At 43.2% G+C, this 24,146-nt stretch overlaps 2 protein-coding genes across 3 annotated transcripts; both read left to right on the forward strand.

Annotated features, from left to right (window-relative positions):
• The first annotated feature begins 635 nt into the window (after window positions 1-635).
• Window positions 636-17,194, forward strand: LOC149305056 (gap junction beta-5 protein-like). 2 transcript variants are annotated; one of them, XR_016271825.1, is made up of 2 exons: window positions 636-705; window positions 17,121-17,194. XR_016271825.1 is itself a non-coding variant. In XM_089478421.1 (2 exons), exon 2 carries the CDS (start codon window positions 12,156-12,158, stop codon window positions 13,005-13,007), a length of 852 nt encoding a protein of 283 aa, XP_089334547.1. In that variant the 5' UTR covers window positions 640-705; window positions 12,128-12,155; the 3' UTR covers window positions 13,008-14,287. The 2 variants fall into 2 exon arrangements, 1 of the variants encoding a protein (XP_089334547.1); XM_089478421.1 differs by lacking the exon at window positions 17,121-17,194 and adding an exon at window positions 12,128-14,287 and having other exon boundaries at window positions 640-705.
• Window positions 17,195-22,138: 4,944 nt separating this feature from the next.
• LOC149305057 (gap junction beta-4 protein-like) lies at window positions 22,139-22,906 on the forward strand. Its single transcript, XM_089479164.1, has one exon. It carries the CDS (start codon window positions 22,172-22,174, stop codon window positions 22,904-22,906), a length of 735 nt encoding a protein of 244 aa, XP_089335290.1. The 5' UTR covers window positions 22,139-22,171.
• Window positions 22,907-24,146: the final 1,240 nt, after the last annotated feature.

Here is a 24,146-nt window from a genome sequence, read left to right on the forward strand (position 1 = left end):
GTGGAATAGTAATGCTGTAATTATGTTGTATGATAGCAACAGCAATGGCAAATACATTTCTATACTGCTTATCAGTGTGTTTAAGCACCCCCCAAATTGTTTATAAAGTGTAAGCTGATTTTAAAGTGTAAGGTCATTTTAGTGACCTACATAAGGATGTGAGGCTGAGTCGACTCTGGAGCCCTGCCTGGGATCGAACCCTCAACCTTGTGTCTGTGAGTGGCTGCAGTACTGGCATTTAACACTGTGCCATGAGAGCTCTGGCATTAGACCAGCATAATGATACAACTCGAATCCAGCATTTGTTACAAGCCCCCTTTATATTCAGTCCTAGGCAGTCAGGAATCTGCTCCAGAACGTCATTGCAAGTGCCAGGACACTCTTCACAGGTTGGACCTGCACCATTCTGGAAAAAGTCAACTACAGCTGTTTGATTCCAGCTTTCTGCCTCCATCAGTCTTGGCAGCAGGCAAGCGAAGGAGGGTGTGATGGGAATCTGCCTTAAAATCCAGCTCCACCCCTGGAATGCTTCCCTTTGGATGTTCCTCCTCCAACACCAACACCTCATCCTCCTCCTCATTCACAGAGTGCCGGGAGGAGCCCTAAAGCTTTGATGGCCTTTAACTGAGAGGAGAGAGTTTAAATGCCACACATGGAAGGACTGGACAGAGGAAGGGCCTGTAGGAAAGACTGGACTCCCACCAGGTAAGAACTCTTGCCAGGGTGGGATGAAGGGGAAGGAGAATGCCAGTGATCTCTCCAGTTGAGGAAAGAGAAAGGTGAGCTCTCTCCCTGTCTGAGCTTAAAGATATTGCACTTGTGTCGGAACATGGGAGTAAGGGACAGGGGCTGGGGAGGAGATCAGGGATGTAAAAGGAGCCAAGAGTGATGGAAACTGAGCTGAAGAAGGCTTTCTCAGTGTCAGGGCTCCCTTTCACACTGAATAGAGAAAAACTGCTCTTGAGTCAATTCTGGAAATGTTTCCTCTACTGAATAAACAGATACACTGCCCTATGCCTGTGGGGATGGAAACTAGGCTCCGCAAACCGAAAGAGGCAAGTTAGAGACATGCCAGAGCCTGGCCACCCCTCTTCCCTGAAATTAAGCAAAATGAATGCATTTTTTTCCAAAAAAGAAAAAAAGAAAGAGAGAAGTCATTTTCAGTACCTGGAAAAATGTGCAACAATGAACAGAGGCATTGTGGTTTTGAGTTTGTGGTGTCTGTGAAGTCCGTGTGTGCATGCGAGAGAGAGTGAACAAGGATAGAAAGAAGGAAAGAGAGGGGATGGGAAGGTATGTGAAGAAGATTCGTACAGTTTTCTCATGCTCAGTAAGAAACAGTGCGGGGACACATCGAGACATGCTATCGGAAAAATTGTCAACAGCCACAAAATTTTTCACGTCTGTATTTGAACAAATGGGCTAGCACTTTTTTCCCCCCTAAGGAAAAGTAAAACCTTTAGTTCCCATTATTCAACAGGCAGCATAGGAGAAGGAGGACACCACTTTAGAGATGGCTATCAACGCAGTCAAGACCCAAAAGCTGATGAAAGACAGGCACCTGTGCTGATATGAATGTTATTGTCAGTCCAAACTACAGCAGACCCACTGAAGTTGTGGGATGTACCTATGTGTTGACTCACTATTCAAAACTTGATTCCATGGTTCTGTTCTAGCTGGGAATCAGAAATGGAACTGAATCTCTGGCACTTTTCATATGGCAAATCTGACTTTGCCAAAGCATGTGGCCACACTACCACTGACCTGACCATTTGTAAACCAGATAGACTAAGAAAAATGATGGGGATCAGACTGCTATTTGTTGTTGTGTGCCTTCAAGTCCTTTGGGACTTATGGCAACCCTAAGGCAAATCTATCTGGGGTGAGATGGTGTGATTTGCCCAACGTCACCCAGTGGGTTTCAATGGCTGAGCAGGGAATTGAACCCCAATCACTAGACTCCTAGTCCTATGTTCAAACCACTGCACCATGCTGGCTCTCAGTAGTGCTATGGAGGGAAACGATGTGGCATGGGATTTGAAGCATCGCATTTGGAGGGGTATAACTACAGCATTGTCTCACTCTCATAAATGTTCTGTCTCCTACCAATGAAATTGTCCTTCAGCCTCCAAATGTCTAGCTTTGCAGAGAGGGAGACATTGATAATCATCCACACTTAGAACTCTTACATTTGCTGTGTTTGCATTCCCTTGGTACCACCCACCCCTGGCTGAGATTCAAATCAATCATCTTGGTAGACCAAGACATTACTTCAAGGGTTTTCCTGCTTCTCCAAGAGATCTTGGAGGGTGGGTCCTTCTCTTTAGATGATTAACTATATTATCTGTATTATCTCACTTGCTTCAGAATGGATTAAGGGAAACCAAAGACCCAAATGTCCCCCTGCCATTGGTGCAAACTACATTTCGAACAAAACCCAGAAATGCAATTATAGAGGATGCAAAATGAAGAAATGCGGTTATAGAGGATGCATTGCTTCCCCAAATAAAGAATTCTGCCCTAACCCCCATGAAATCTTCCTTCAGTCACACAGTTTCTAGCATTGCAGAGAGGGAGACCTTTGAAAATCATCCATACCTAGAACTCTTTCATTTGGTGTGTTTGCCTCCCCTTGGTCGCTTTGCCTGCCCCTTTCTTATGGATGCCTAAGCTGTATTTCCAAACACTCTACTGAAATGTTAAGCTACCTCAATCCTAGAAATTTGGGGCTAGAGAAAATTTCATTTGCAGAGGTCAGAATTCTTATTTGTGGGGAGGGCAGTGCCCTCATTTCTCTCTCCCTGTAGTTACACCCCTGCAACCGCCATCCAAATGTAAGAGTGATGCTTAAAATCCTATGCCACGTCATTCTTTCCCTCCAGCACTTGTCATTTACAATCCTACTAAAATTGGTTTGCTGTACTCCCGGCATAGCATCAAAAACATGAACCACCCATGGAGGAAACCTTGGTGTTGGTTCCTTTGCTTTCTGCCTATATATTGTACACAGACACACACACATAGAAAGGAAAAGAAAAAAGTGGCTAATATTAAGCCCACAAAATTCCTTACTTATTCTGGGCATTTGTCCCTTTTCTCCTTTCCAGCAAAAATACAAAACTCCATAGTGTTGGGAGAAAGAGTTTTTGGGAGAATTAAAACTACGAAATGTAAAATGATAACATCCTAGTCTAGCAATTCGACAATTCTAGCGTAGGTTTTTGTGGCACTTGATGAAGTTAAGTGGAGTCCTAAAAGCTTATGCTAGAATTATTATTTCTCAGTCTTAAAGATGCTGTGGGATTCCTTTAAAACTATTCGGTTAACAATGGCGGGATACAGACCGCCCAAAGTGGGCGGTCTCCCGCCGCCCTAGTTTGCTCCGCAGGGAAGCCGCAGCCTCCATACCACAGGGCTTCCCCGCGGAGCAAAAACAACCCTTAAAATTGGGTTCTTTATGCAGTGCCATTGTGATGCCACAAAGTGCCAATGGCGCACTTGAGGTGTCACAATTGTGCCAGGACATGGGGACGCTAAGCATTCACCACGTCAAAATGGCAGCACCCATGTGTACTGGGTGCCACCATTTTGACGTACAGATTACGTAGTAGGGTTGCGAGGCATATATAAGCAGCGCCCCGAGGCAACCCTAGTGCGTATGCAGGCCGGCGCTTTCGCCGGTCTGTACAGTGCCAATGCTTCCAAAAACAAAGCTCCTTTTAACAAAAGGTGCATCTGAAATGTAGAAATGATGCAGTTTGACACCACTTTAAGTGCTGTATCTCTATCCTATGGAATCCTGGGATTTGCAGTTTTACAAAGTCTTTAGCCTTTGCTGCCAAAGAGGTCAGGTGCCTCATAAAACTAGAAATCTCAGGATTTGGTGCAATGCAGCCACAGCAGTTAAACTGGTGTCAAATTGCATTGTCACCACAGTGTAGATGCACTCAAAGTCTTTTATGCCTGTCAAACATCTCATTCCTCATCCTCCTCTGTCTACCTGGATCTTTTTAGCAGCATCAGCACTTGGAGGACAGTGAAGGAAGGCTGCAGAAACACATACCTTCAGTGCCACCTCCGCAGTAAGCAATGCAATGAAGTCTCTTCTTGTTGCTGCAAAAGAGCTGCTGCCACACTGCAGAATAGATGCTTATCTGACCTGCATGTTTCATTGGACATGATGATATTGTTTTAGCTTTGAATCAAAAGTTTTCTAAAACAGATTGAATGCTCATGTTTTATTATTAATTATTATTATTATTATTATTATTTGCCAGGCACTTTTATATTGTGGAGACTGGATGTAGAATGGGGTTGCTCTAACTTTAAGCCTTGTTGTTGTGTGCCTTCAAGTTATTTCTGACGTATGGCGAGCCTAAGATGAACCTATTATGGGGGTTTCAAGGGCTGAGAGTATGTGATTTGCCCAAGGTCACCCAATGGGTTTCCATAGCCAAGTGGGGAATTGAACCCTGGTCTCCAGAGATGTAGTCCAATGCTCAAACCACTACGCCAGACTGGATCTCAACTTTAAAGCTTCATCAAGTGGGATGAAGATACTTGTCCTCCATCACCTTCCAAACCTGGACTTTCACCTGCAGCCATCCTCTCCCAAAACTGGTTGGAGGCAGGAGGAGAGAGCATGGACAAGCTGGCATCAAGAAGAGAGTTGAGTGCTCTTCCAAACCCCATCCCACAGTTCTCCATTGAGGAGGCAATAGTCAGGATGGGAGGGAATAGCTGTAGGTGAAAGTTAGGGTTTCCTAAAGTAGGATAGATACCTCCACCTACTTGATGGAACTTTATGGTACCTCATCCTGCTCTGAGATCTGTTAAGATTTACATTTACAGGAAGACTCTCCCAGATCCAGTATGGTAACCCTATATATCTCCTGCTTGTGGGATGCCAGAAGACATCCTATTGACCATGGTTGGGTCAACATACTGGACCGCATGGCCAGACCAAGGGTGCATCTACACTGTAGAAATAATGAAGTTTGACACCACTCCATCCTATGGAATCCTGGGATTTGCAGTAGTACAGCGTCTTTAACCCTCTCTACCGAAGAGTGCTGGTGCCTCACAAAGCCACAAAGCCCAGGATTCCGTAGGATGGAGCCATGGCAGTTAAAATGGTATCAAACTGCATTCTTTCTACAGTGTAGATGCATTCCTAGTAACTCTCCTCCTGTGTCCCAATTTAGTGCCCTGAACTGAACTAATAAGAGCCTTAAAGTCATGTCATCATATTAACTAGGTCAAGAATACAGTGTAGATTTATCCACTGATAGAAGAACCAGAAACAACAAGCTGTTCGAGGAACTCAGAGGAGTCCTGACTTGGAGTTTTAAGGGAGATGTGAACTGAGACACCCAACAAGATGGACGTTGTAGTCAAACACATCTAGTATGTGCAGGGTTGGGGAAGTCTCAGTTGAAAAGTTTGCAAGAAGAAAGTTTTTACATTCATTATGTAAATAAGTAGAACATCAGATGCAGGTGTAGTACTCTGCTCTACTGAATAAGAATGAGGAGGGCTTTTTGACTTCACACCCAGTTTGAGAGTCTTCTGCCTGGCCCTTGTGCAAAAAGATCTTTCCTATACCTTTATGAAAATATAGCAAAGACTAGAATTTGAAAACATTACCTTTTTTTACTACCACTCCCAGAATCCTCCAACCATGTGGCTGGAGGATTCTGGAAGCTGCAGTCTAAAAAAGGCTAAGGGGATGTACAGACGGGCAGCTGAACGCCACCCCTTTTGCCCCAGATGGAGGCCGCGACAACCACATGCCACAGCCTCCAGAGGGAGCAAAAAGAAGCTTCTTCTTGCTCCCTGGAGTAGGTGTCATAAGCATGGCGGCACACCATGATGATGCCTCTTCCACGCTGCGCCATTTAGATGCTGCACCGGAGGTGCGTCATCATGGCACGTACCATGTAGACTGGCATGTGCCACAATGATGCCCTGAGGCTGGTGGTAGAGCTTTGAGCATGCAGATGCTCAGCCCTTGCCCCACTTTTCGCCAGTCTGTACAGGACCTAAAGATCCCTGCAACCTCATCTATTGAAGAAGATACACCCAGCCTGTCAACTAAAACTTTGATGCAGCCACCCCAGCGATACATTGTCCCAGTTCTGCACACTTCAATGCTTTGTTTTCTAATCCCCCCTTGTTTACACCTGTTGATCTGGGAGTGACTTTGGATTAGCCAGCCGCACCTTCCTCCTCTTCCCTTTTTAACCAGGCAACATTTAATTGAATGTTATTGCAAAATGCAGGAGCATCCAATTTGCTTGGAACACTGCGTCCAAGTCCTACAACATTCCTTTGCTCCATGCTGGGATATGACCTCAACACTTTTTTAATACCACTTCCTTTCTGCTACCTTTCTTCAGCCGGCAGATTCTTGAATGCAACAGCTCCTGTTCAGGGTTAATTGCTTATTGCTGGTATTTTCTCCTTGGCTCAGGGAGGGACCGGGAAATGTAAGCAGACATGTACTTAACTGCAGAGTACTTTGATTCATTTTGATTCACCTACTGGGGGAATGCTAGACCTCCAACCGACCGTAGGATGGGGTTACTGATGCAGATGGTACAAACACAGAGAGTGATTCATCCTCCCTACCATCTTGTTTTGTTAGCTGTTTGTGTAAGGCCGTCCCTGGCAAAATTGCTCATCCTTGTGAAATGTAGCTGATCATCATGGAAGGAAAGGCATACCCTCCAACATTTTACATGAAAACCAGGAAATATGTGGCCAAGCAAAATCAGCCAAGCAAAATATGTGGCCAAGCAGAAGCAAAAGCAAAAGCACTGCAAAACCCATCATGTAAGGTGCTGCGGCTCACATCTCCCTTGAAACGCCTTGAATTTCTCGAACAGCTTGTTGTTTCTGGTTCTAGTTCAGGATGGCAGTGGTGGACATGCCAGGCAGCTCAGGGGGACACATTTCAAACAGCAACCTAGTTTTCGAATGGAGATCCAAAGCAAAGGGTGATGCAATTTAATCTGTATTAAGAGGCATTTACTCTTGTTCTGATGCTGATCATGTCATTTGGTCTGTTTGCACCAGAACCAGGGATCAGGCTGTGCACTGTCTAGACTCTCCACCAAGCGGACAGGGGGAGGCCATTTTGTTTGGCCTACGGAGACAGGGCCTAAGTAGCCAAAGTAACCAATGAATATCAATTATTATTTTTCCTATCAGCATTGTCCTTTGTACTCCTGCATAAGGGTAAAAAAATAATAATAGTGCCAATAGTTTATTTTATTTTTCAATATGGTGTCTCCATATACAGTTACTGACACAGCCCTCTCATCAAGGATGAGAAAAAAATTGTGAACATTCCTTGCATCCTTAATATTCTTTAGATTAAATAATTCCTGCACAGAAAGCATTATATAAATGAATAATAATAATAATAATAATAATAATAATTTTTCTTGTGCCAAATGCATTTCTGCACAGTATAGTTTCCCCAAAGCATTCTGAGAAGTGCCAATACAGAGAGAATAAGGCACACCAAAAACATTGCTTTTCTCCCACAACTGGTAGAAAAGTGCCAAACATGTTGGTCCTTCCATGTGATTATGAAATAGTTGAGGATTTGCATCCCTTCTTCGCAGCAACAGCATTGCAAAGGTGAGAAAAGGCAATATGGGAATGGGGTCGATTGAGAAAAGAGCTCTCTGTCAACTAATATTGCATGTTCCTCGCCCCAATCCTGAAATCAAACCAGAACAACCAATGACACCTACAGTGCCCTCATACATCATGAGTGGACATAATGTATGTGTGTGTGGCCCCTGGACCCCATTTTTGTGGCTCCTGAAAATCCACACCAGTCCCTCAAAGCCCCCAAGTCCTTCCAAAACATTTTTTTTAAAGAATTTGGTACAATTTTCAGACAATGTTTGCACCGAAACCACATAGGACCCCCCGAAGCTGCACAAAAATACATGAAAATTACCCTACCCACAAGCACCCCATAGCTAGCCCATTTTCTTCTGCAGTCCCTCTCAAAATGGTGGCCGAAAGTGATGCAATATTATTTCCTGTCCCCATTTTGAAAGGGATTGTAGAGGAAACTAGAGGTATTAGTGAGAATGGCTCACGAAGATGGGCTGGGAGGGGAAATTAGCTTCCACTCCACTTGCCCATTCCTGTCCTACTTGCATGCCAACCCATGTCCTTGGAGAAGGAGTGCCAAGGGTTATACGCTACTACCGCTGGAGAGAAAAGGATGGGAAGGCAATGAAGAAATATCAGGAAGGCTCAGAGGGGGACAAGGAATGATCCATCATGTGAAGGAGAGGCAATCAAGTGTCATAAGCATAGATAAAAATGGCACGCAGTAAATTAGAGAAGATAAAAGATTTGGGACTTGGCAACCTGCAAGTGCTTACAGAAAACAGAGACAAGTGGAGCCCTGTCAGAGACTAATGATTGAAACGGAAATACAGAGGGGATAATGGAGGTGGCTGGGAAATAAATGAATAAATTTAAAGTCATAAATGTATGTCAGTGCTTTATAGAAGTTAAATAATGGTGATGACGAGCCAGATTATTGTAGATCGAGAGTCAGCGGGAATTCATAACAATTCCCCCCTTGTTGTCTTCTCCACCAGAATCCTCCTGGCTCTTTCTCTGGTTCCACCGTGTCTCTTGTGTCTCATTTGGGAGATTTAACAGATTGCCCTGCCCTGTATTATTCATACGCTGGCAAAGACGAAGAGTAGGGAAGCTGCCTCATACTGAGTCAGACCCTGGTTACCTATTGCCAGAGCTGGCAATGTTACAGTACTCTCTTTTTGGACTCCTGCTAATAGAATTCCCCAACTTGCATTGTCATTAGGAGATTTGTTGAGTTTTGGTCACTTTTGGTGAGTCCCGAAAGTGATGCTATGGAATGGTGTATACACCAAGGTTGAACAATGCATTCCCCACCATATGTTGTTGGACTGCAGCTCCTATCAGCTCTAGCCATCAAAGCTGGTGGTAAAGCATGAGGGGAAATGCAGTCAAAGTCCAGCTGGAGGGCCACAAATGGTCCACCTCAATATAAATGGCAAATGTTTTAGAGAAGAGTTTCCCCCAGTCCCACCTGAAGATGTTGAGGATTGAACTGGGACCCTTTTGCATTCCAAGTATGGCCTAATATCTATTGTTAGTAGAGACACTGAATTCATTGGATTTGCCTATGTGTTGACATATGGATAGTAATGGCAAACCCTCTCTGATGAAACATGCCAAGAAAACCCTATATAGGTTCACCTTAGGGTCACCACAATTCAAAAATGGCTTGAAGGCACACCACAGCAACACAACAATGTGTTGACTTGGGATGCAGTTATTCACTAGGTTTCTTCACGAAAGGAGCAACTTTTTCACAATGAAGAAGTCTCCAAGAACTACACACTATTCACAGATCAGGATTCGTTCTGTGCAAAATTCACACACTCTTGTTTTGCACAGAAAATAACATTTCCTTGGCAGAAAACATTGATCCTTGCACAGAAAACACAGTACTGTTTTCTATGTATATCACCCCGGTGTGAATTTCATGCTAAGTAAGTTCCCATGCACAGCCTTTTCTGTGCAGGAAACAGCTTTTTTCTGCACAGGAAATAATATTATAAGTATTTTCTGTATAGAAAGTGCTATTTCCCATGCAAAAAAAAAAAATGCCATTCTCTGCACACAAAAAAACCAACCTTTGTGAACTTCAGCTAATGGAGTCTCCTATTGAGTTACAGCATAACATAGAGGCCAAAGAAGCGGCTTTAAACCTTGTCAGGGAATTGGTCCATCTTGGTTAGTATTTCTTCTCCACTGACAACAGCTCAAAGGGTTTCAGATATGATCTTTCCTAGCCCTCCTTAGCACTATTATTTATTAATGTTTGGAAATATTTATAGATCCAAACATTTCCAAGCAGCGTACATCCATAAAACATAAAATACATATAATATATATATATGTATATATAAAATGCATATATAAAATATATATAGGGATCCAGTGGCTTAGTGGTTAAGATGCCAATTCTGATGATCGGAAGATCAGACGGTTGGCAGTTCGAGGCCCAAATGCTGCTTGATGGGGTGAGCTCTTGTCACTAGTCCCAGCTTCTGCCAACCTAGAAGTTTGAAAGCATGCAAATGCAAGTAGATGAATAAGTACCGCTTTGGTGGGAAGGTAACAGCATTCGGTGCAGTCATCCTGGGCCCATGACCACTGGATTTGTCTTCAGACAATGCTGGCTCTTTGGCTTAGAAACAGAGATGAGCTCTTCCCCTACAGTCAGGTATGACTAGACATTCACGTCAAGGGACTACCTTTACCTTTACCTTTACATATAGTGCACCATTACGCCATACACAAATGTACTCACGTGATTTATCAGGTTCAGGAAATAGATGTAAGATTGAGCAAAGCAGGGAAGCAGCTTGTTTAAATCAGTATGTTTTTCACATGCAGCGAAACATCAGAATAGTTGGAGCATGGTGAAACTCCAATGGAAGAACTTTCCATTACTAGAAGATTACATTACAAGATGCTGAGCCCAGACTTTCTGGAGGCAAAGCATGGGCTCCACCATTTGGGCAGTGATGCAGATGGATAATGTTTTGTTCTGTACTTAATACTCTTAAGGGTGGCTAGTCCTTTTTAGAGGCTTTACACGTTATTTGCTTTACTTCCAAATGGGATAAATCACCCCTGCTGCATTGTGGGGCTTGTGGACCTATTAGTAAATGCAGTTATTGCACTTATTAACTGCATATTTCAAATGAGTTGATTTTCTTCCATCTCATCTGAGATATGCAGTTATTAAATGCAGTGACTGCATTTACCAATACTGTAATTTTTTACAGAAATAGAGGGAAACGTCTTGCAAAATTCCAGACACACCCAAAAGCCCTGCCTTCTCAAGTTACAGAGAGAAGCTTTTAAGTTGTCCAATTTACTGCAAGAGGATGAAAGAAGTGAGGATTTACATTCCCTCTTCCCAAGCGTTGGTTGTGGCTGGAAACAACATTTTGGATTAGACAAATATTCCATCTGAAGCAGCATGGAAATTCTTATGTTATGTTCTTCCTGAGTGCTTGGTCTGTGATGAATTAGTAAACCTTGGCTGGTTATAAAGATTAAAGATGAATCACCTTTGCATCGCTCTTCCTCAAGGTTTTTGGTGTTTTAGCAAACACTATTTTGTTCGAGTTTCTTAGTCTCTTTGCCTTTCTTGGAGATCTCCTTAAGGACAGAGGGGAGCATCAAAGAGCTCTGTAATACTCCCCTAAACCCTAATTAGACTCCCTACTCTTCCCTTGTCCCTACTTCTCCGTTGCACATTTCAAAAGCTCCTGCCCTTCTCCTGTTGGATCCCATTCCTCTTAAGCTTTTATAGATGTCTCATTTTCTTTGCTGTTTGCTGCAGTATTTCAGCTCACTCACCAGCAAGAAAGTTCAAAGAGCAGCTCATAAGAGCTTCCCCAGAAGTTTGCAAAGAACAGGCTCCTCTCCAGAAACACAACACTCACCATAGATAAAGATTACGGATACTCATATTCAGGGCTTGGAAAAGTCCCTCCAGGGGACTTCAATTCCCATGCTGACTGGGAGGATTCTGGAAATTGCAATTCTCTCAACATTTTCCAGCTCTGACCACAGCCAGTCTGAGTTTGTTTGTTCTCCATTTTGTAAGTCTCCAGTTCTTGTTCTTTCTGCCAAGTTTGAAGAGCATATGTTATAAAGCCTCTTACCATAAAATGTTACGAAATCTGTAGTATTTGTAAGTATACTTACTTTATTCAAGCCTGCTTTATTTCTTCCCTAGATCCTGTGTGTATGGGGCGATGGGGTGAGACAGGTTGTTGCTCACCTTCTGCTTGCAAATAATAGATTTTTGTGCATTTTTGGCTTCAAACATTATACTTCTACAGTGAAGGATCTCAGCCAGAGTGTTTCAAATTGCTATAACTCTGTAGTGCAAGTAACTTTTAATTTTCCACAATTTGGTTTCCTCCCAATGTGCTGGACTACAACTTTCACCATCTCCTAGCTGGTAGATGGGGAATGCTGACTTGGGACATTTCTAATTTCATGGTCTGTCTCTTTTCAGGCATTTTTAACCGAAGAAACTAGAAACCATGAACTGGTCAGGCTTTGAAGACCTCCTAGGTGGAGTGAACAAATACTCTACTGCCTTTGGGCGTATCTGGCTCTCGGTGGTCTTCATCTTCCGTCTCCTTGTCTACTTAGTGGCTGCTGAGAAAGTTTGGGGAGATGACTCCAAGGACTTTGACTGCAACACGGAGCAGCCGGGCTGCCCCAACGTGTGCTATGATCTTTACTTCCCCATCTCCCACATCCGCCTTTGGGCCCTGCAACTCATCCTCGTCACTTGTCCGTCCTTGTTGGTGGTCATGCATGTGGCCTACCGGGAAGCCAAACTGAAGAAGTATCTGGAGAAAGTTGGACGGGACTCTCGGCCCCGCTATCCCCCGGGGAAGAAGCGTGGGGGTTTGTGGTGGACTTACTTGTTCAGCCTCTTCTTCAAAGCCTTTGTAGACATCACCTTCCTCTTTATCTTCTACCGAGTGTACCCAAGCTACAGGCTCCCCACCCTGGTGAAATGTTCCCTCCCACCTTGTCCCAACATGGTAGACTGTTATATCTCTCGGCCGACGGAGAAGAACATGTTTACCCTTTTCATGATCGTGACGGCCTGCATTTGCATCCTGCTCAGTCTTGTTGAAGCCTTTTATCTTGTTGGGAAGAGGTGTAAGGAGAACCTGGAAGTCAGGAGTGAAAGCCACGAGGGACACAATGGGGATGTACTTATTCTCAAAAGGGACCCCAGCTGCCTTTCCCCGAATAAACAAAGTGGGGTGGAAGTGGACTCACAGGTCTTCCAGGGACCAGATTACAAACCGTTCACTACACCCCTCTTAAATACCTCACAATGCGGGGAGCCCTCAAAACATGAAAAGTTAGGGTAGCTACACCAGTAGCAAAGGATGAAGACCTTGGGGGTAGGATCAATGTAGTTTTATTCCCACATCTTCTACTAGGTAGGAGCAGGAGACAAATATGACATAGGGGAAGGAAGTTAAGGGAAGAAGAAGAAGATGAGCCTACTTCTGGCCCAAATTCTGTTGGCCAACATCAACATAGCTCAGGTTGTTCTCCTGCCTATTGACCATGTTTTATGTAAGAATACTTGAAGTCAGGCCACAGCAGAAGGTTGCAATGTGAACTGCACCAACCAGTAAGGCTTGCCCTCTTCCAGGATACACCATTACATTCCACTTTTGACCCAGTTTTTTCTCCTTACCCTCCAAAGTAACCTTATGATTTCATTCTATGGCTAAAAGACACCTTCCAGCCTGAATCCTACTATTAGTCTCAAATGAGTCTCAGGGAAACCAATGGGATTTACCTATGTGTTGACTTACCATTCACCAATTAATTCAGTGCATCTACTCTAGTTGGAACAAACCAAAGTAGGGGTGGGAATAAAGTGGCCCTCCAGATGTGGTCGAACCACAGCTCCCAGCATTCCACACCATTAACTATGTTGGCTAGGGCTACTGGGAATGGTAGCCCATACACCTGTAGGGTCCTCATGATTCCTACCATTGCATTCATTCTTCATTGAGTTTCTTTCAAGGGAAGTATGCTCTTCTCAGAGAGCCAGTGTGGTGTAATGGATTGATCATTGGACAACAACTCTGAAGACCAGGCTTTGATTCCAATGCTTGGCATTGGAAATCTTTCCACTTACTCTTAGATCCAGAAAACCCTATACTAGGTTTCATCTTAGGGTCATCATAAGTTGGAAATGACATGAAGGCCCACAACAATGTTCTTCCCATGACCAGCAGTCTTGGTATTTTCACATATCAGATCATCTGTATTTCTGCAAATCATGGAGTTCCCCTGAGCATAGGGATACTTTCTTCTTATATGTGAAAATTAACTGAACTGTTTTGGCTGGATATGCATTGGCAGATATACCTGAATAACAGATACAGTCATATTAAATAGTCAGTACTTTCAGCAAAATCTATGCTAATTGCGTACTGCTAACACATTGCACATTACCAAAGAAGAAAGGAAAGAATCATCCACTTTGGTTTTCAGAAGAGCAGATTTTCTTATACTGTTTAAAAAAATGGTTCGATACTTTTTTATATACCTCAATATGTTTATTAAAATCACCATTTAATATATGCATGTATTCACTTGGGGATTTTCCCCTCCAATTTTGTTTCAAAAGCCACTGAGAAAAGAATGTTAGCATTCCAAAATGCATTTGTCACAATAAAATATCTCAGGCACTATGAAACACGCTTCTCGGTTTTTGGTTTTTCTTGGGCTTCTGAGTATCATTTCTACCACCAAGCAATCTTAGATGTGACTCACAATATCAGAGGTATTAAAGATTACTTTGGGGCTACAACTCCCAGAATCATCCAGCTAGCAGGAGACCATTTGCTGTCTTAAGAAGACTTTTTCATCCAAGGTGTGGAGAGAACATTAATGGAGGGAGAGACAGGGTTGGACTGGTTCTTTGGACTGATTCGGCCATTCCTGTGTTGCAAAAAGGCATATTTCAACAGAAGAGTGGGAAATAAATTAGCAGGGTTAGCAAATGCTTCTTGGTTCTACATTCACTGGTAGACTGCAAGGTGGATGGAGCACAGGAAAAGGAAAAGGAATCCAAAAAAGAGATAATCTGGTTACAAAGAGAACTGGGTATGCAAAGGGATCTTGCAGCACCTTTGAGACTAACTGGGCAAAAGAAGTTGCAGCATAGGTTTTCATAGATTTGGTCTCCTTTCTGCCTTGGCACTAGTTCGTTCCATGCATCTGAAGAAGTAGACCAAGTCTGTGAAAGCTTATGCAACAACATCTTTCACTCAATCTCAGACAGGACACACAAAGGAAAGGAGATGTCAGTGAAAGAAAGAATGACTCTTTAAAAAGAAGTTAAAGGGGGAGAAGAGAAGTACACTTTTTTTCTCATTCTGAGGTCTTGGAATTAAAAAGAAATCCACTGAAGGTTGGGGATAAAATGTTACAGCTGGTGTGGGGAATTGCCTAGGAAAGCAAGAACATCATTTGGATTTGAACCACAGATGGTTTGGACTACAGCTTCCACACTCTCATTGATCTTGCTGGCTGAGACTTCAGGAAGATGAGGTCCAAAACACTTGTAGAGCAAAGGATTTCTTGCTCTGGACTTAACAAAGGTTCTCCAGGGTTTCACAGGAATCTTTCACGCCTATACCTGGAAATGTTGTTGTATCAATTCAAGGACTTTCAAGATGCAATCTTATATTCCTATGGCATTGCATAAATATCCACATGCAGAGAGACACTATGCCAGCAGTATACAATCCCCATACAGAATAGCTACATTACACAACACATGCAAATGACTCAGTGCCTTTTCAGAATGTACAAATACAATATACAATACACAGCTGCAATGCCCGATATGCAACTGTGAGGTGCAACCACAATGAACAACATTGCTGTACGTGCAATTTTGCATCCAATGATAACAGAATATTGCCATGGTAGATAATCCAGCCTGTGTGCTGAATGTAACTGAGGGTGCATCCACACTGTAGAAATAATGCAAGTTGACACCACTTTAAGTGCTGCAGCTTCATCCTGGGATCTGCAGTTTTCAAGGTCTTTCGCTTCTCTGCTGGTGATGGTGCCTCACCAAACTACAAACGCTAGGATTCTGTAGGATGGAGCCATGACCATTGAAGTGGTGCCAAATTGCATTATTTCTACAGTGCAGATGCACTCTTACACATGTATATATCTCTAACAGGATGCCAGCCTATGTTTGCAAAGGACATGCTCTACCATCAAGCGATAGCCCTTGATTTTCCCTTTGATTCTAATTGTGGAAGGATCCGTGGTGTGCAACAAGGCAGGAGAGATCGTGATCATCAGCTAAATTCTTGCACAATATCCATGTTTAAGTGCCACTTGATCATTTCTTGTTTGAGTCTTGATCTTCTTGCTGGGCCACAAGAGAGCTCACATTCCATACATGGCTGAAACTTGCAAGGGATGGCAAATTGGCCACTCCTGTGCATCACGTATTCCATAATCTAATTAATTGTTATTGATGGAGCAATATCTATTAATGAGGTGACCCATTTCTCTCTAGCACATTTGGCGTCTTGGTAAGTTGTCTCCTACTGACCTGAATGGCTTCTTTCCCAGTTACTAAAAAGATTTCCTAGAGCAGAAACGGTCCCCTATTTATCATGCTACAACTGCTTTCTTTCTTTCAGTTTTTAAATTAAATCAGACAAATCTCCTCTCTTCTAAGTATGCAAAATGGTGTGCCATAATAATTCAGAAAAGGAGGATTGATACCCCAAATCAGCACAATGATCCATTTAGCTTAGCACTACCTGAACCAAAATGGGAATCATGTAGTTGTCCAGATGTTGCTCCTAAGAAAGCATAGGCGATGGTGAAGAATGCTTGGAATGATAATCCAACAACATCTGGAGGGCAAAACTTTGTCCATTCCTTGGGTTAATCCTATTCAGCTAAATGTCCACTTTGCCCATCCCTGACCTGCAAAAACAGCAATTGTATGGCATCCCTTCCTCATGTCCTCAAGTAGACTTCTTGATTGGGACCATCGCTTTTCTTTCTCCAAAGCCAACAATAACATCAGGAAACCTACACTTTGGCCAAAACTCAATTGCTAGTCTTAAATAAAAGTCGATCTGATGGATCTAATACTGAACAATAACCAACCTACACTAATGTGCAACCCACTGATTCAACAGGTTTCCTTTACCAATTCAATTTAGGACAAGAAGCAAATTGTGCAGCCTTCCAGATGCACCTAGCATACCTCACCATTGGCTATGCTGACTAGGCCTGATGGGAGCTGCAGTTCAACAGCACTCAAGAGCGCCATAGCATTCCTACCCCTGATTTAGGTCTGTCATTAAAGAATAGCTGTGGGCCAATCCCCCTTCCACCAAGAAATAAATAAGTGTCGGTTCAATTTAATTTCTCTAGATTTGAAACTATGAGCATTACAATGGGCCATTCACATTCAGCCGGCGGCAAAAGCCAGCGGCACACCCAACATCAAGACACAGTGCTCCTCCATTGTCAAAATCAGAGGCGATTTGGGGACTGTCCTGCCGAGATGAAACCGAACCACTCTCAGTGAAACACTTTGTCCTCAGGTAAGAGCTGGGGTTTGATTTTATTCTTTCCCCTGAATCAGTGTTTCTTCTTCTCTAGAGCAGGGCGAAAATGCAAACTTTGCTCCAGGACAAGTTGAGAATGCCTTACAGACTAAAAAAAACCTGGTGTTTCAGAATAATCTGGGATGATTTGTGTCAAAGAAGTTTGCTATGGCAGAAGAGGTATTCAGTGAAGGGTTTTGTGTTGCAGCAACAGCTTGACATTTGCAATAGTTACAGTCACAACTACTGCAGTGAATTCTGTGTGCTTCTGGTTTTAAAGCATGTTTTCACCTGGAGAAGTCCCACCAAGCCAAATACAACTCATCTGCTACAGATTGTAGAAGCAAAAGCAGAAGATGTATCAGTTGTATCCAGCTGGGCGGGGGAAGTTTATTTTTGTGAAGAGATTGCAATTGGCCAGTAACCATGCTGGCTGAGAAATTCTGAGAGCTGTTACCCAAAAAAGTAACTTTTCTGAGTTCGGTCCTGGTGAACCAGTGCCACTTGGAGCACAGAGTTCCAAGATGGGTGGACAAATAAGTCTCACCTGCTATAATGTCATATTTTAAAGCTGTGGTTCTGGTGGACCATTCATGAATTAGGGACACTTTTTTAGTTGGTTAAAGGTTTGGGGTGTTAAGAGGCCATGATCCAGCTGGACTTCTGTTGGAGTGTAAATCCATGCCAACATACCTACCCTTTCCAGGTGCAAGATCTGCCAGAAAATGTCCAGCTCAGGGGGCTCAAAAGTGTCTTGATACTCTTATGCACCTGAAACAAAGGTGTTTCAGAAAGAGATGCCAGGTACCTCCTCGCACAATGTCCAAGAAAAGTCTCGCACTAGCATAACCAGGGATTATCCCAGGAAAATCCACCAACCAGGTTATAAATTTGCATCAGCAATGCTAACTTCTATATTTGCAAAATGAGCCAGCATGGTATATTGATTCGATTGCTGGACTAAGAGGACCCAGAATTCAAATCCGCAGTCAGCCATGGAAACCGATTTGGTGGTGATTCTGAGCAAATCACATTTTCTCAGCATAGGAGGAAGGCAGTGGCAACCGTTATCTCAAGAAATCTTGCCAAGAAAGCACCTTCTGATTAATCAGAATCAACCTGAAAGTACATAACTACAACAAATACGTGCAAAATTCCACTATATGCCAGAGGTCGATTGGTAATCCATGGAGATTACAGTAGTCCTCTCAAAGTGCCCAGCAGTTGTGACATATCTGTGGGGGTTCTAATGTGCATGTTTCACCCTGTGCCCACAGGATCCACCCTCTTGTCTCTTATTTTGTGGTTCCTTGTCAAATGCAAAGCTTATACAGCATTTGCTTAATCCCAGAGGGTGGACCTCATCTTCCCAGAAAACCATTGGCCTGGTTCCTGTCTTTCTTCCATCGCAAGGATGATCATTGCAAAATAAGCTTCATGGTAGCCGCTCCCTGGATGTGGTACTTCCTACCAAAATAAGGATAGTCTACTTCCCTCCACCTTCAATCTTCCTTAGGACTTTGTTACACCAGCTTGCTGCTCTACCACAATCATGCTGGTTTAAGAATGGAAGCATACTAGTTTGGCATCATTTCTTATCACATTTTCCACCACAATAGCATTTTGGTGGTCTATAGTCATCTGATCTCTTTTCCGCACTGCCAAACACCTGCTTCCAGGAGGAAGGGTGAGAATGACTTATCACAGTTGCCAACTACTTGTCAAGGCCAGCTGCTTTGTCAATGTGCACACAGCAGGTGAATTTATTATTATTATTATTATTATTATTATTATTATTATTATTAACCTTTATTTATGAAGCGCTGTAAATTTACACAGCGCTGTACATGCAATCTCTTTAGTTAGATGGTTCCCTGCCCTCGGGCTTACAATCTAAAAAGACATGACACAGAAGGAGAAGGGAGTGGTGGAGGGAAAGGGTAAGAGGTCCAGCAGTTCCTCTCTACCTCCGAGGCCTGGACCAAGGTAGATGGACTGGAGGCAGGGCTTGGGTTCTTAATGGATGGTTAATCATTTTCCAGGGAAACTACATACTCTCAAGTAGGATAATGCATATACAATACATAGCAATACAGGAAATGGTTCGATAAACAGGCACCAAAAGAACATCAGATAGTAAGCGACAATTATGCAATGCCTGGGAAGGCTTCTCTGAACAGGATGGTTTTCAACTCCGTTTTGAAGCCAGTTAAAGAAGTGATGGCTCTTGCTTGTGGGGGAAGGTGTTGGCTTCCACAATCACTGCAATGGGAAGAAGAAGAGGGAAAGGGAGAGGGAGAAGGGAGGAGAATCATGCCCATTCACATGATGTGACTATCTAAAAAGTGGAACTGCTGTGGAAATGACCTATCACACAAAGACAATCATGGAATAACAGTGAGATTGAGAGCCTATTGGTGTGTTTTTCCCATCAATGAAAAAGTGCACTACAGTAATGAATGGAATGCCATGCTGCTGCAGGACGGACACAACCTTTTGTGACAACTTCTGGCCAAAGATGCTTTCATCCTATTAAAATTCCAGTTTTTAGCTTCATGTAATAAAGTTCTCACTTAGCCTTGGGCAACGGACCTGAATTGCTATGAAACAGTTTTTAATTTGAGATTGGGAAAGTGACTACTTTGGATCAGAGTACCCAGAATGCTCCAGCCAATGCGGCCTGTTCTGTCAAACGGGGTTTCTGGGAATTATAGTTCCCAAAAAGGAATTTTCCCAAGCTGTGCTTTTAACTTGGTGGACGCTGTTTTTTTTCTAAATCGATTTTGACACTATTAGCTGCCTTGTATGCCATGCATTAGGAGGAAGGTGAGGTGTATATCCAATAAATTAAAATAACCTATTTATAAAATATAACTGTAATAGAAGCTGGTGGTTCAGATTTAGGGCTTTATCTTACAAGGCTTGAAAAGTGAAATTCGAGCAGGATTGCAGTGTCTGTGACCATACCTTATCACACAACACTATGTCTGTCCAGTAGCTGATCTGTAGTCCACCCATTGCTTCTCCTTCTCATTGATGGGCAAAACCAGTCTATGGCTCCCAATTGGACTGCTTTTCCATTGTTGATGCATGTGTACTAAGTTCCTTCTGAAGCAGCGCCAATATGCAGGCAGTCATGTGGTGCAAGTGAACATAATTCTGCTCCTCTCCCTCTCTTCCACCCCTTACTATTCCCAAGTGGGCTGTTTTTTTCTTCTTTTATCAGTTTCTTTTTCCCCCTTTATTTTTACTTAATGGATGGCCATGGTTGCACAATTGTGCTAAAAAATTAAAATAAATACAGACCCAAAGGCATGCTGGGAAGCGCCTGGAGCAGGGAGACAGGGCTATGGAGGCCGGCATGCAGAAGACACAGGCTGGAACAGAAGCAGCACCATGGCAATTTGGAAGAGCTGTGGTCATGACTATCCCCAACCTGGTATGTTTGTGTTTCCTAGACTGATGTGATTGTGGTGCAATATGAGCCTGATACGATAAAGTTCTTAATTCAAGGCATATCTTCCTGTAGCTTATAGGATTGCAGCTGATCAGTGACAATAAGAATCTATCCCTGGACTATCCAGTCTGTCAGCTGTTTCTCTCAGATGTTTTCCTTACATCCTACCAAAATTCTGCAGGTGGCTCTTTTTCACACCCAACGGTGTGACTGTCAAGCCAGATCAAGCCACCTGGGCGTATCGCTTCCATCACACCTGGAGGCAATGCTCCTGGTGACTCACAGTCATCTCTATCTAAAAAGCTACACCCAACTTGTTGAGCATAAGAACCTTCAGAGACCTGCAGGGTCTCATAGAAGTTAACAGGATGCCCCCCCTTTCTGACATGGAAACCACCAGCCACTACTGTCCATATAAATCTTTGCTAATATCGGAGGATGCCCTCTTCTTTCACTAATTTTCCAGGTACTTTTGTAAAACAAATATGTATGGAGATTATATATATATATATATATATATATATATATATATATATATATTTGACTTCTAGTATAGGATCCACGTTTGGTGGGATTGGTTGGGATGACCTGTTGGAAAAGAAACAACCCTTCCAGAACAAGATTATTTGGATAGATAGACTCATGCACACTAGAGCAGGGATGGACAACTATCAAAGGTTAAGTGGGTCCATTTCCCTCTGGAGATCTCAGTTTCCCATCATCCCCAAAAATGCAAAAAAAAAAAAAAAAAAACCAACAACAACCTTTTCCCCCAAACATACCTGCATGATTCCTATGTGTATAGGGAATACACTAGGTCCTTCACATTCACTGGAGTTAGTGGCACAGGGCCCCTGTAAAAGTTGGAAAACCGCAAATAAAAAAAAGACTACTTTACCTGCCTGACCACCTCTCTACAAATCTCTGTCCTCCAGTGCAACTCTATGGTCAACATCTGCCAAAAATGATCATGCTGGAGGGCCTGCAAATGTCTAGTGAAGTGTTTTCTCTAGTAATCTCTAGGTCCTCCAGCATTACGTCTATGGTCAATTTCCAGCAGAATTTCTCTGGTGCAGCTAGAGATTCCTAGAGAGAACATATTAATCAAATCTGCAAATGATCAAAACTGCAAAAGCCAAGGCCACAGATGTGGAGGGCTAACTGTAATTTGTTCCATTCTTCCCACCCTGGGGCTATTTTATACCCAAAAGGGGTACGTTTTAACACAAGAAGTGAGCTGGAGGTCAACTTTGGGGGCAAAATATTTTGGGGGGAAATAAATGGGATGGGGGGGGAGAAAGCTGAATGCAGCGCACGGTACTTTGCCTGTTCGTGCAGAAATGCAAATCAGTAAACTAGTCAGGTATTTAATCCATTCTGTTCATGCCTTTTCATTTTAATTTCTCCTTCCCATTGCCCCTTAACTAGTTTTTGCTGGAATAACCTCCAAGCTGAGAGGATGAACTGGTCCTCATACCAAGAACTCCTGAGTGGCGTGAACAAGTACTCCACAGTGTTGGGGCGTGTGTGGCTCACGGTGATCTTCGTCTTCCGTTTCCTTGTCTATGTGGTGGCAGCTGAGGACGTCTGGTCTGATGACCAACATGACTTTGTGTGTAACACGCGTCAGCCTGGCTGCACCAAGAGCTGCTACAACCAATTCTTCCCCATCTCCCACATACGTCTCTGGGCCCTCCAGCTTATCCTTGTGACCTGCCCTTCCCTTCTGGTTCTCATGCATGTGGCCTATCGGGAAGCCAAGCAGCAGAGACACATTGAAGAAGCAGGAGAACACTGCCAGCTGCTCTACTCCAACCTCAGTAAGAGACATGGTGGCCTCTGGTGGACCTACCTCCTCAGCATCTTCATCAAGGTGGCCATAGATCTCACCTTTCTTTATATCTTCCACTGCCTCTACCCCAACTTCAACCTCCCATCAATGGTGCAGTGTGCTGCATACCCCTGTCCCAATATAGTCACCTGCTTTGTTGCTAAGACGACAGAAAAGAAGATCTTTTCATATTTCATGGTGGCAGCTGCTGTCTTGTGTGTCATTCTCAATATCTGTGAAATGGTCTACATAGTAGTCAAGAAATGCACCAAGCTTACGGTCTCCAAGAAGCCAATAGACGTGTTTGAAACAGAAGCGCACATCTCCTTTCAGGTGACCCAGGAGAACATCTCATTTATTTAAATATCATTAGCAAGACAGTTGGACTAATCAGGGATGGCTTTTGTTTCTACAAAGAAAGCTATAAGATGCAGCAAAGGGATGAAGAAGCAGATTAGAAAAAGTAAACCTGGCTGGGAGATTCTTGGAACTATAGTCCAACGAAGCAGCCTTTCTAAGTCCCGTGAAGAAGGCAGCATAACAGCAGCAGCTTGCAACAAGAACGGACTTGAAGGTGTCAGATTCAAGACAGACATTTGGGGCAAGGTAAATAAAAAACAGAGCAAAGCCTAGAGTAAAGGTACAAATATGCATAGACACACACCAAAGCTTCTCTATATACGACTGGCATCCTTTTGGTGACTTATGCATGTAAAAGTTTCCCTGAAGGAGCAGCTGGACATTTGTGTCCGATCCAGAAATCCATATTCAGTTGAAATTACCTTTGCGGAAACAGTTGCACGTTGTATCACTGTGCATGTAATGCCACAGGGTATTGTACCTCCATCAGCGGTCCCCAAACGGTGCTCTTTAAGAGATTTTGGACTTCAGCTCCCAGAATCCCAGACCACGGACCAATATGGCTGAGGCTTCTATGAGCTGAAGTCCAAAATCTCTTAAAGGACACAGTTTGGGGACCACTGCTCCAGATGCATATGGCATATTGCTCATGAAAATGTCCATTTTATAATACAGTTGTGCATTTCATTTTTTTTCTTTGCACAGACAGCTGCACCTTGTTGCAATTTATTAATGCACAGTTGCCGCATAACTCCAGGAATGTAAAGTTGCACTCCGTCTCCTTCATGTAGGATCTCGGCCATATATTTTTGGACTACAACTCCCATGCTGGAGGGAGAATTCTGGAAGCAGGACTCCAAACAGTTTTCAAATGTTCTTTCTTACTTAGTTTTTGGTGGGTTTTTCAGGCTATGTGGCCATGTTCTAGAAGAGTTTATTCCTGACGTTTCACTTGTATCTGTGACTGGCATCTTCATCTTCCTCTGAAGATGCCAGCTACAGATGCAGGCAAAACATCAGGAATAAATTCTTCTAGAACATGGCCACACAGTCCGAAAACCCCCCAAAAAAAACCAACAACTATGGATACTGATCACAAAAGCCTTTGAATTCACATTCTTTCTTACTCTTTCACATTTCACACTAGCCTTTTTCAGCTCCCTTTTCCAATCCATTCCCAGCACAGTCCCTGTTTGGATTGATTTATCTTTCCCTTAACGTTTCCATGTAATACAGTCATTCT

Source organism: Sceloporus occidentalis, unplaced genomic scaffold (assembly GCF_023333645.1).
Source record: "Sceloporus occidentalis isolate IW3139 unplaced genomic scaffold, rSceOcc1.0.p SCAF_13, whole genome shotgun sequence".
Lineage (NCBI taxonomy): Eukaryota > Metazoa > Chordata > Lepidosauria > Squamata > Phrynosomatidae > Sceloporus > Sceloporus occidentalis.

Coding starts and splice junctions, on each gene's coding strand:
- LOC149305056 (XM_089478421.1), top strand. CDS start 12,156: ATGAACTGGTCAGGCTTTGAAGACCTCCTAGGTGGAGTGAACAAATAC.
- LOC149305057 (XM_089479164.1), top strand. CDS start 22,172: ATGAACTGGTCCTCATACCAAGAACTCCTGAGTGGCGTGAACAAGTAC.